Here is a 13,529-nt window from a genome sequence, read left to right on the forward strand (position 1 = left end):
CAGAAATAGAGTTCTGAATGAATTCAGCTATAAAAGGAGTGAAAGAAGAGACATGTAGGGGATAGAATGAGCAGAACCCTACCACCAGTCAAATAGGGCAGGTTATAGGGAAGGAAAAGCAGAAGATTACAGATGTTCCTAGCTCATACAATAGAATGTATAATGGGAACATTCACAGGGAACACAGTAAAGAGAGTGGTTTGGAGCAAGCCAGAGCAGATGTGGAAAGTAGTTGATGAGGATTACAATAACCATATGTGTAGTGGGCTGGTGGCACTGCATAGCTGGACCTCAGGGGAAAGGTAGGACTAGATCTGGATCATGACCATGAAAAGTAAACTGTGCACAGGTTCTGTCTTACAGGTAAACTGACCATGCAGCCAAAATACTTATTCTATCAGCTCATTGTTGCCTGTCTTTGTAGGGGCTTTGGGAATATCCTGGGTGAAATACTACTGCCAATATGAGAAAGAGACCAAAACGCTCACTATGACGCCTATGGATCAGAAGCCAGGTGCTAAGCAGCAGGTCAGTTCTTTGATGGATCACATTTTTTTGAAATGCAAGTGTGACTGAATCACAGAAAAGAATATATATTGACTTCATGTCAAAGAATTGAGTCTATCACTGTCACATGAACCCATATCTTCATATGTTTTTCTTGACCTAAGTTTGCATTGGCCCAGGTACTACTCAGTTGAGTGAAGAATCTCTGTTAATGATTTCTGGACTTCTGAAAGTGCCTTTACTCTTTTAGATCATTGTTACAAGTGTCTATCACATTGTACAAAGAAAATTTACCAAAAAATATGGATAAATTGGAGGAGGAGAGTATTACTTACTTTTAAGAAGGCTCTACTATGGATTCTTTTAAATAGTGTTTAAAAAGAAGCGTTTTCCAAAATTCCTTTTTTAAAGGAGTATTCTGTCATCTAAATTTGAAATAACCTGTACACTACATTTTATGCAATGCTCAAATATCTTTAAGCAGTTAATTCCTCTTCCAGCCTCCAGACTTTTCTCTACTCCCCAAAATGGCAAGATGAGTTTGACACACTGACATGATAATTAACTTACTATCATGAGGAGGAACTTGATACTATTTATATTATATTATAAATTCTATACTACTTCATGTGTGACCACCCAGCTAAATAATTAGTCTGTCATCTCACTTTTTCCCATCTTTGTAGGGGCTTTGGGAACATACATACATAGAACCCTGAAGGTTTCTTAAGATAAAAGCTGATAGACTGACTATTCATTTTCTAAAGGTAGTATCCTTTTAACTGTCTTTCAGACAGGGCCTTAGGGCATAATTTATAAAAGTTTCCATTATTCACAAATTACTTACAAAATTAAACAAGGTTTACTTGTTAGCACTGAAAGTTGTGATTCATGAAGACCCAATTTCCATAGGCAGAAACTCAGAGAATTTTGGGGCCAATTTTTCTCCATTGCTGGTGATTTCCATGGAAGATCGCTCTTGTGTGGCTTGTTCTTAGGACTATACTACAAAGCTACAGTCAACAAGACAGCATGGTACTGGCACAAAGACAGAATTATAGATCAGTGGAACAAAATAGAAAGTCCAGAGATAAATCCACACACCTAGAGACACATTATCTATGACAAAGGAGGCAAAAATATACAATGGACAAGAGCCAGTCTCTTCAACAAGTCATACTGAGAAAACTGGCCAACTATATGCAAAAGAATGAAACTAGAAAAATTTCTAACACCAAACACAAAAATAAACTCAAAATGGATTTTAAGACATAAATGTAAGGTGAGAAACTATAAAACTCTTAGAGGAAAAGCTGCTTCTCTTTTTTTGTCATTAACCAGAAATTTTGTGATTCTGCTTTGAATGTGGGTTAGGCATTTGAAAAGAATGTATATTCTGCAGCAAGCTTTTAAATAGAATGTTTTGTTTATAAAAGTATGCCCCTCTTTTGTTGGGGCCTACTGTTGTGGGCACACTGGTGAGCATGGGCTGACCCCTCCACCTGATTGTTTACCTACTGCTGGAACTGCTGCCTGCTGATGGGCCAGTCTGAGTTCTATTGCAGTTGGCGGTGGTGCCCAAGGAGCCCTGGTACTGGTTATTGCCCCTTGATAGTTTAGGCTGTGTCCTGGTCCTGGCCCACTGGTGGGCTTGGCTGGGCACTGGTTGGCTTCTTGTGAGGCCTAAAGGAAGTGTCCCAGAATGGTTGTCAAGCTGCTACTGGATCAAGCTGGGGCCTGGGGCTTGGTATCAGCCTGTTTGGTGGGTCTGGATCTTGGGTAAGCTGGTTGTAGGACATGATGTTTCTCAAAACTGGTTTCAGCACATTAGTGGGCAGTATTGGGGTCCAATATGTCCTAGGGCCGTTACCTGTCTGCTGCAGAGTAAACGAGTTCCTGGGACTCATGCCAGCTTACTGTTGGGTGGGGCGGGATCCTGGAGTTTCTGGGTAGTCCAGGGGGACCTATTGCTGCCTCTAGCCTGCTGGTGGGCATGGCTATATCCCTGTATGGCTCCTAGGGCTCGTGCCAACTGGCTGGTGGATAGGGCCATGTCCAACATTAATAAGCTACAGGGAGTACTCCAAAATGGTGCTTTCTAGCATCTTTTTCCTCATGGTAGAATTACAACCTCAAAATGGTTGCCTCCAGCTTCTATGTCCCCAGGGTGAGTTCCACCTGTCTCCTGTCTCTCGGTATGGCTCTCTACTATCAGCAGGTCAATATGACCCAGGCACTTTCCACCTTGCTTTTGTCCTGGTTCTCAGAGCATGTGAGATTTTGTGTGCAACATTTAAGAATAGAATACCTGTTTCCTGTACACCTCCGGCTCTCCTTAAAGCAAGCCCTGCTGGCTTTCAAAGCCAGATGTTCTGAGGCCTTGTCTTCTTGGTTCAGGACCCCTTGACTAGGAATCTAATATGGGGATCAAACCCCTTGCTCCTTGGGGATAAACTCTACGATTGTAACTATCCTCTTATTTGTGGGTCACCTATTTAGGGGTGTGGGCCTTGACTATATCATGCATGTGCCCCTCCTACCTGTCTAGTTGTGATTCTTTCCTCATATCTGTAGTTGTAGATCTTTCGTGCTAGACTTCAGGTCATTCTCACCATTGATTGTTGCTCTGTAAAATAGTTGTAATGTTACCGAACAGGGTTCTTGGCCTTCCCCAATCAATAGAAATTGACTACAGGCCAGACAAGAAATTCAGGGAAGGCTTTATTGTGGCCCCTGATGCAGCAGGGACAGCAAGAACAGACAACAGGTTCCCTTGCTTGATCGCCTCCCAAAGCGGGGCAAGATTGTTCCTTATAGGGGTGAAGATAGAAGTGTGTCCGTGGGTCAGAGCAAAAGGGTAGCTTAGGTGTTTTGACCACACCATAGGTGGTGGTGTGTGTAGGGGGCATGCACAATACTCTGCTTTTGCTCCCATCCCCCTGCTTTTGCTCCAGGCTCTTCAAAAGTGGCAGGTTTTTTTTGTCTCTTTGTATCTTTTGTCCATAATTTGTCCCAACTGGGCATGCATGCAGTTATTTTTAGTCCCATACAATATTTTTTGTATTTTGTTGCTGGAAGAGTGGTGTGGCCAGGCACAAGCATTGCAACACTGCAGTAAAGGGTCTGAGGTCTGTCTGTCTCAGTAAGTTTGGTGGGCCCATGGGAGGAGGTAAGCTCAGGTTCTTCCTACTCCACCATCTTGGACACTCTTGTTTCAAGAACTAGTCTTAAATCCTAGTTGCAAGGCCTAATAAATTGTGATCTTGAGTAAATCAGTTATGGTTGGTCACTATCATTTTTCTCATCAGAAAAAATGGCAAGGATGATAGTCTAATTTATAAATATTTATTGAACACTAACTTTTTACTAGGTGCTAGAGATATAAAGATAAATAAGACGCTGCCCACATCCTTGAGTTCTTAGTCAAGTGGGGGAATCAGATGTGAAAAAGAGAGGCTTTAATACAATGCAGAAAACACAAAGTAGACAGTATATATACTAGGAAAAGATATTTGAGGAAATGAAAGCTGAACTGCAGGTTGTAGCACAAGTAAGAGTTTGTCAGTCAAAGACTATAGATAAAAGTCATTTTGGGTGGAGGAAACAATATATGCAAAGTTGGAATCATGAAAGAGGATGATCCATGTGTGAAATAGTACTTTTACACTTATGGGACATCATAAATTAGATGAGGGTGGCTGAAAGTGAACCTGGAGTGGTGGGCAGAATGTTGTCCCCTGAGCTGTGATGTCATCTTACCAAATCTAATGGAGTTGAGAGTTTTAAAAGGGAATGTGAGCACATGATGCAGTTAATTACTCTTATCTTGAAAGGCTGAGAATGCCTGATATCCTAAGTGTTGGAGTTTTAGAAGACAAATTGAAAGATAAATATAGAATTTTGTTTCTATAGTGCAGGAGCAAGAAAAAGGATAGACCTGAAAAGGGCTTGAGTGTGACAGTGAAAGGGAATTTATTTGATGATCAACTGTATGGGCCAGTTAGGACAGTATAGTGCTTAGGTACAGACCTGGCACTTTGGGCAGAAACACAAATTCAGTGTTTCTGAATTTGAGACAGCAAGGTTGGTAGTATTATTCCCATTTAATAGATTATGAGGTTTATATTCAGAGAGGAAAAATTATTTACCTTGGGCCACATACCTAGTAAAAATCATAACTGAGACAAGACCCCAGCTTTTAAACTTCTTAGTTTATTGATATTTCTACTATACTGACTTGGGTGACTTTGGGTGAACCATTTTACCTCTCTGAGCTTCACTTCCCTCTGAGGGCTATTATGAAGGAAAGTGGTTTAAAAATACCTAGCATAATATGTGGCACATATTAGTAATCAATAAATGTTACTTCTCTTTTCTATACCACATTGCCTCTGTTATAAACTGAACTAGGTGGGATTTGAGGAATTTTATTCTGTGAACACGGGCTTCCCTTGTAGTAGTAAATAATCTGCCTGCAGTGCAGAAGCCACAGGGAACACAGGCTCGATCCTTGGGTCAGGAAGGTCCCCTGGAGGACATGGCAACCCACTCCAGTATTCTTGCCTGGAGAATCCCATGGACAGAGGAGCATGGCAGGCTATAGTCCATGGGATGGTAAAGAGTTGAACATGACTGAAGCAACTTAACACAAACTCAACCTGTGAACTCAATGGATTTCTATGGCCTTATTAAGTGCCCACAAGACTAATGTGGGACACATTGTCCTGCACACATGAAATACCAAATTCCACCTTGACTATCACAGAAATATCCTTATTTTCCTTATTCCTGCCTTGTCTTTGGAGAGACTGCTTTTGTAATTCCTGTCATATTTAAAGTTCTGGAAGTGGGGAACCAAAAATGTTTTCCCTCCTGTCTTCTATCTGCTACTGTAATGGAAGGGACATAGCAGAAAACCAGTTACCCAGTGCAATCTCCCTATCTAGAAGTCTCATGAAATTTTATTTTGTATACTTAATACCATTTGTGCACCCCATTTCTCCTATATCCCCCTTATGAGTTTCCTATTTAATATACCATACTTGGAAACGAACACTGGTTTATCCCGAGCAGTTTCTTCTGAACTGAGTCATTGATTTTTAGGACAGAGAAAAACCATCTGCCACGTTGCTGCAACTACCCTTTGAGGGGACAAGGTCCTCAGTGAGGCTAAACATTGTTCCTGCTGCCATAACAGATGCCTTCCAAGTGACATTAAGGACACAGCAGTAAGCAGAAGAAGCTTCTGTGTATTTCTGTGTATTTTTTACAAACTAGCTATTACTCCTTCTGTTATTTCAGGGGCCCTTGGACTTAACACTGAAGTACTGTGTGAGAAGGAAGACGGAGTCTATCGATAAGAGATTCTGTTTCGATATAGAAACAAATGAAAGGTAAGGATGTGAACTGGCAGTGTCCCATGTGCCAGTTTCTGAGCCTGGGTAGGTATTTTATTTTCATCTGTCATCTCTTTTTGATAAAAATTAGCAAAACTGTTCATGACACCATTGTCTTGGCTCTTTTGGCTGTGCCTCCCAGGGATCCCTGGACCAGAGCTGATTCTGACTATTCAAGGTTCAGTCAGATTTGCCTTACTTGCTGTAGGCAGAAGTCACTCCTAGGATTTAATTTGCTATGATATATGCAAAAGATCAGTATTTTGTGGTGCTGCAAAAGAACAGGGTAACAAAACTCATTCTTTTTTTATCTCAATATACAAGAACAAATTAATTGAAAGACATATTTAAGGGAACATAGATTGAATGGAGAATGGTGGTAGTACTGGGGATTCTTTTTTCCCCCATTTGGTGCAAATGATGTGGACTTTTCCTACCTTTCAGATATTTACATAAAATGTAAATAGTTTAATTATCAACTTTCTGATTTCAGCAAAGCTTGCAATCTTTGGACTCGGTTGCGTTTGTTCCTATCCAATTCTCTCTTTTCGTCTTTTCAACCTGGACAATTTATTGGTAGGGAATTTTAACTTTTACTTTTATTTATTTTTTTTTTATTAGTTGGAGGCTAATTACTTCACAACATTTCAGTGGGTTTTGTTATACATTGATATGAATCAGCCATAGATTTACACGTATTCCCCATCCCGATCCCCCCTCCCACCTCTCTCTCCACCCGATTCCTCTGGGTCTTCCCAGTGCACCAGGCCCGAGCACTTGTCTCATGTATCCCACCTGGGCTGGTGATCTGTTTCACCATAGATAGTATACATGCTGTTCTTTCGAAACATCCCACCCTCACCTTCTCCCACAGAGTTCAAAAGTCTGTTCTGTGTTTCTGTGTCTCTTTTTCTGTTTTGCATATAGGGTTATTGTTACCATCTTTCTAAATTCCATGGAATTTAACTTTTACTTTTAAATTTTAAAATAAGAGCATTTGGAGTTACTTTGGAAAAAGACATGTTATGTAGTTGGGAAGTTGGTCCAGAATTTAGTGAGTAAATGTGTTTCTATATTTTATTTCCATCCATTATTCCTATGTATTAGGCATTAAGCATTATAATAGAATTTAACAAAAGATCAGATTGCTAGAAAGGAACTTGGTTGAATTACAATATCATATGAGCAAAACTATTAGTAACTAGAATCATATAGATCAGATTAAGAAAATAAGGCATATTTTTGTCTTGGAATAAGTAGCTATTAGTTCTCTTCCCCATTTTAAGTTTATGTTTGTGAATCTATATGCTTTCTTTGTTCAGAATGGATGGTCCCAATCAAAGATGGCTGTATTAGTAAACAATGCTAGTGATAATCATGATGTTGTCACTCATTTCCACCCCACAACTTTGAGCTCAGTAGGAAGGGGAAAACAACTGTTGGCTGTGGCTTCCTTTTTATGAAGCTTCAGTGTCTTTGGGTCTGCTGAATTAATGTACTTAAAATTAAATTTTACTGTGTCTAATTCCATTCTGATTCACTTTTCAGCTTAAATTTGCAAGCCACTTGCAAGTATTATTCTCATAGACTCAAAGCATTTGCAAACAGTTTGGCCCTGAGGTTAAGGGCAAGGATCAATATATATTTATAAGGATCTATCTATCTATCTATCTATATTGCATCTAGTGCTATGTATGGCTCATGATAGATACTGAATCTGGTATTCATTTTTAAATTTTTTTCCCTACCCAAGAATACTGGGGAATTCTTAGACTAGAACCCAGGATTAAAGTTTTGATATAGCTGTGATTTTACTTACCATAGATTGGGCATTTAAATAATATTCCTGCACTGAACTCCACCCTCATTTTACAGGTGAGGAGACTGGGACTTGTATGTGTTTAACTGCCTTGCCTAATCAAAGTTACACAGTGGCAAGGTTGAGCTCAAACTCTGGTCTGTAGGTCTCCAAACCCCATGTTCTTTTAAATTTTATTCCATTGTCTATTACAAGGGAATACATGTAAATCCATGGCTTTTTCATGTCAACATATGGCAAAACCACTACAATATTGTAAAGTAATTAGCCTCCAACTAATAAAAATAAATTGGGAAAAAACAGAATAAATATGTTGTGAAATAGAGGGTCAAATATAATAATGCACAGATGCTGAGGTGCCTCTGTGCATGTGGAGTTTTCTGAGTAAAATGATATCTGCATCTGCTTTCGTGGCTGGTCAGTCTGATACAAGGGGCAGAGGCAGGCCTCGCAGTAGACATTAAGCATTTGTACTCATGTTCCCTGCTGAATTGAACAGATAACTCTTTGAATCCCCTTTACTATTTCTGGAATAGAGGATAATTTTTTTTTTATTATTGTTCCTAGTAATATTTGGAGCCGCAGTCTCATAGCCCATCAAAACTTGAAGGACAATAATTATAGCAATAATAATAATAACATTGATGATGACGATGACAGCAACAGCTGCTAACATTCACTGAGTACCTCTGTGTGCTAGGCACCATTCTCAGCCTTTATTTTATCGTTTTTCTTTGCTTTTTTAATTATTTATTTTAATTGGAGTCTAATTGCTTTACAATATTGTGGTGGTTTTTGCCATACATCAACATGAATCAGCCAGGGTGCACATGTGTCCCCCCATCCTGAGCCCCCCTCCTATCTCCCTCCCCACCCCATCCCTCTGGGGTTGAGGTGCTTTGAGTGCCCTGCTTCATGCGTCAAACCTGCACTGGTCATCTGGCCATTACATATGGTAATTACATATGGTAATATACATGTTTCAATGCTATTCTCTCAAATCATCCCACCCTCTCCTTCTCTCACAGAGTCCAAAAGTCTGTTCTTTACATTTGTGTCTCTTTTGCTGTCTTCCATATAGGGTTGTCATCACCGTCTTTCTAAATTCCACATATATGCATTAATATACTGTATTGGTGTTTCTCTTTCTGACTTACTTCACTCTGTATAATAGGCTCCATTTTCATCCACCTCATTTTAAATATATAATTTCCTTTAGTCTTCATCACAGTCACATGAAGTGGGCGGTGTTTCTATCCCAATCTCACAAAGACAAGGAGACAGAGAGAAGTTAAGCACTTAGATTATACAACTAGTATATGTTAGAGCTAGGATCCAAATCCAGGTATACTAATTTCCAAGCTCACATTCTTAACCACTGAACTCTACTACAAATATGTTATTTATGCCTTTCTGTTTTAGAGGAGTGACTGAGACCTCAGGGTGGGCACAGGATTTGTCTAAAATCATGATGGAGAAGCCTGGCCTAGAAGTCAGTACTCTTTCTACTTTGTCATTTTGTTCTTAACAATATTGTTCTTTGGATTTGACTTTTAGTAGCACCCGGGAATCTCCAAATGCTTCCTGAATAGTCACTTATTTATTCTTTCAGCTTCTCTGTATGATCAAGAGAGGATACATACCAGCTTTCTGATTTCCTACACAGGAAAACTGTGTCTGTAATAGGTTTAACTTCATATCTAGTCTACAGCATCTGCTTTATGTTTTTTGCCCATTTTTTTGCTTTCCTTCTTTCTAGTTTCAGGATCCAGCTGGGTAATTATTTTTATAGAGATTTATAGACTTTCTAGCCCCATAAGATATGTCTAAAATGTTGGATATTTCTTAGAGAAAGGTAAACTTGAAAGAGTCCAGTACTGAAAGCCAAGTCCTGGTTTTCATTTGGGGGCTTTACTTATTAAGGAGTACTTTAATATAGTAAGAGACAGAAGGACAGGTAGGATAGGAATCCCATGGTATCAGAACTAAAAAGGACCTACAATTCATCAGATTCAAATTTTTTATGGCTAAAGAAATTGAGGCACAGTGACTTTTCCACTGAACTCTCTTGTCATTACTCTGTTATATTTCATGACTCAGAGAGGTCTCATCTTAACATGGAAGGAGTAAGAGGAACAAATATCTCTAGTGGCACAACTAGGCAGAGAGTGGGAGAGACCTTATGCCTGCAAGTAATATGATTAATCCCCAAATTCCAGTTTGGTTTTGAAGGTCCGAGAAGAACGGTGTATACCAAATTGGGATATATCTGGGTATATAGTTGCAGTTACTGCAAATAAATAAAATAAAATTGGATTTCAAGTTGTACGTCATGCAGAAGAGGCCTTATAATATATTAACTAAGAAAGAACATGGCTGCTGGACTAAAATTCCTAAATCAACACCCTGGCTTTACACTTACCACAGACTCAGGTTACTCTCTGTGCCTCAGTTTCCCCTTCTGTAAAATAAGGATTTTTATAGTCCCTGCTTTATAGGCTTCTTGTGTAGATTAAGTGAATCAATACTTATAAAGTGCTTATAGTACTATGGCACTTACTGAGCATTCATTAACTAGTAGTTGTTGTTATTATTTATAAGATTGCTTAAATCAGCCAGAAGGCGTCCCTGTGCATGTTGTTGACTTCTTTCCAACGGAAATGCTCTTTGGACATCCTAGGTGGTAGAAGTAGCAAAGCCATTTTCCTGGTATATGTACTTATAGTGAACATGCTCAGAACCGCTTGAACTCAGACCAAATGACTAGTTTCTAAGAGCGAGAGGCAGGGAGAGCTTCAGTTTGTTTTAAGCACACAATGGGGTCAATTTAAGTCTGTATTATGGTGAGGTGTCAGCATCTGCCTTCATATTTCCTTGCCTGACCCTGACATTAAGCCACCAAGATACTACCTCCCCCAATGTTTCCAAAGTTACTGTTCTCTAAATTCCATTGTTTTTCTGAGTAAAAAAAGATTTTGAATAATTGGAAATCTATATTCTTGAGTCTGCTCAGTGTCATAACTCCCAGGGCTGAGAGGAACCCTAGATTATAAGACTCCACTCTCTTAGTTAACTTTTCTGCTCTCAACTTGTCATTTATTCCTTAGACCAGGAACCATCACTCTGCAAGCTCTTTCAGAAGCTAACAGAAGACTATGGATGGAGGCTATGGATGGGAAAGAACCTGTAAGTTACCCTGGGGAAACCTCAGTAACAGGCCAGTATATGAGTGTGCTCTAGTGGTAGCAGTGAGTCCAGGACAATTAAATGGTGATAGATAATTCATACTCAAAAGCTTAGAGTTAGAAGGAAATGCTGAATAACATTTCTTGTTTAACAAGTTAGGCAACTTGAGTTTCAGAGATGGTAAAGACTTCTCTAGAATTAGCCTCAGAAAGGCATCGCAATTGACCTGGAAACTAGGTCTCTCAGCTTCTTTCTTCTTATACAGCTATGCCCATAAGGTTTTCTTAAGAAAGAAAATTAAGCCTTTTTTGTAGTTTATATCATTAATATGTGTTCATATATAAGGATGAAAAATAATTTTCATGACTGTGAACAAGCATTTATTGAGATTTTATTCAGAATGGTTTTACTGCCCCTCCCTTACATTCCTAAGCCAACTTATTCTCTTTAAGGGCAGGAGATGGCATTGCCATCCTATATCCCAAAATGCACCATTCCATTTAGAACACTGTTACATAGGATTACAAGCAATACTTTTGCAGGGCTAATGATTATCATAGAAAGACCAATGTGAACAGTCAGGTCACCAAAAAGCATTTTTCTTCTCCAGTATCTTCTGTGTAGGTTTCTTCTTATGGTATATGACATAATGTCAGCTTCTTAGTTTTGGAATCCCAGAAGGTTATATCTGGGTCTGATTCTGCCATTCAATGATTGTGTGACCTTGAGCTACTTATTTAATTTTTTCTGAGATTCTTCTCTTCAGTAAAATGGCTTTAATAATTTCTGTTCTACCTATCTCACAGAGTTGCTTTGAAAGAAATCAATTGAAAGCCAGTTTGTCAACCATAATATGCTATATCAGTTTGAAGTTCTTCTCACTGGTCTGAAGGCTTGGTGCAAAGCTACTGAAATTCAGTAGTATTTGAGTACAATCCAATCGTCTTGCTTTTTGCAAGGCAAAAACTTGCTAAAATGGAGAATATATTACAGGGATTTTATTTTAAAAGGAGAGATTGTTAAAGCAGATTATACAGATGGCATGTAGAGGACTTATTTCCTGCATTACTAATGTTGCTTCTGCTCTACTAACAACCCCCCTCTCCAATCCACTAACATTATAAATAGTAAGAAGATCAGTTCTTGAAGGAACATCTACTGCAACACTGATCATTTTAGAGATATGAATTTTGAAGTCTAGAGGATGAATGGGACATGCCTAAGTTTCATAATGATGTAGCCATAAAGCCAAGACTAGGCTTCAAGAGTCAAGGATCTCCTCTTGTTTCTCACATGGCTATCACAATGCATACTTTAAGATGACTCAGAGGAAGTTTGGTGAATACATGGATCTCTTTCAGATGGGCACTTGTTTTTCTACCCATCTGGGTAGAAAATACCCACTAACACCTTTGGGTAAGGAGATTGGTATTGTAATATTTAAATTTTACCATCAGCTATTCAACACTGCAGTCTCTTACCCAGATCATTGAAGGTTTGTTTGGTGAGGATTATTATAGCAAGATCTAACTCTACTTTCTTCTGCCAATAACCTGGAGAAAACCACTTCCTTTCTGTCATACTCTCTTGCTCCATCAGGAAAATTCTCTAAGTTTTACATAAGTAAATGTCTAAGATGGGTAGGCTACCACTGCAGTGAGCTGTGTGAAATCCAATGTAATCTTCAGGGATTATTAATCCTACTGTTTCTAGTGACCTAGGCAAAGATGATTCTGTTTAGCCCCTTTTATTACTTGTTAAACTTTTAAAGTCACTAATGCTTTTGATGGTTTATTTGACTAAAGATCTTTAGTATTTGCTGTACTTACCTATAGTGATTCACAATATCCGTGGCTCTTTCTGTCTCTTTTTTTTTTGTAGATCTACCACAGCCCTATAACAAAACAGGAAGAAAGTAAGTCAGATTTCTGATCTACTGGTATTATAAACTGTTAGCTATCCTAATCACAGTAAATGCTATCATCAATGATTTGTAATATTGATGCAAATGTATTTATGGATACCTTTGTGTGAAATGAAATTCAGACCTGTTTTTAAAGAAGGTGTCTTTTGATTGAACTAAGGAAGTCACTTTATCTTAGCTTATTGGTGGGATAGTTGTAGTAATATAGAGAAACACTAATTATATTCTTCTTGTTCTAGACACACAATAGAAATTAGGCATTTCCAGTCTAATTTTTCACATTTGCTGTAGCTCATGCCTCAAGCAAATATAATACAAAAAGGGTCAAGTAAAAACATTTTGTGTTATAAAAGTAAAAACTTTAGCCACTTCTCTCTCCTAAATGAAGAATCTTTCCATTTAAAGGTGATTGAAGGAGAGAGACCAAACCCTAATTCTCTCACTGTAGTCTCTTAACCAGATCCCTGAAGGTTTGTTAGGTGAGGCTTATTACAGCAGGATCTAATTCTGCTTTCTTTTGCTTGAAACAGTGGAACTGAATGAAGTGGGGTTCAAGTTTGTTAGGAAGTGCATCAATATAATTGAGACCAAAGGTAAGATATGAACCATAGCCTTGGCATCGTTTGAATCTGATTATTCTTTTTTAATGATTTTTAAAATTTATTTAATTTTTATTGACTTATAGTTGATGTGCAAT

General features: G+C 38.6%; 1 protein-coding gene across 7 annotated transcripts in view; it reads left to right on the top strand.

The window, feature by feature from the left end:
- Positions 1-13,529, top strand: part of OPHN1 (oligophrenin 1) — a 750,938-nt gene that overhangs the window by 338,104 nt on the left and 399,305 nt on the right. For all 7 annotated transcript variants that reach the window (XM_061136930.1, XM_061136931.1, XM_061136928.1 and 4 more), the window contains 5 exons: positions 425-528; positions 5,809-5,900; positions 10,830-10,908; positions 12,790-12,823; positions 13,363-13,425. In XM_061136930.1, coding sequence (XP_060992913.1) covers positions 425-528; positions 5,809-5,900; positions 10,830-10,908; positions 12,790-12,823; positions 13,363-13,425 — 372 coding nt within the window. The remainder of the gene's footprint in view (positions 1-424; positions 529-5,808; positions 5,901-10,829; positions 10,909-12,789; positions 12,824-13,362; positions 13,426-13,529) is intronic.

The sequence above is a fragment of the Dama dama genome, chromosome X, assembly GCF_033118175.1.
Source record: "Dama dama isolate Ldn47 chromosome X, ASM3311817v1, whole genome shotgun sequence".
NCBI classification, from domain to species: Eukaryota; Metazoa; Chordata; class Mammalia; order Artiodactyla; family Cervidae; genus Dama; species Dama dama.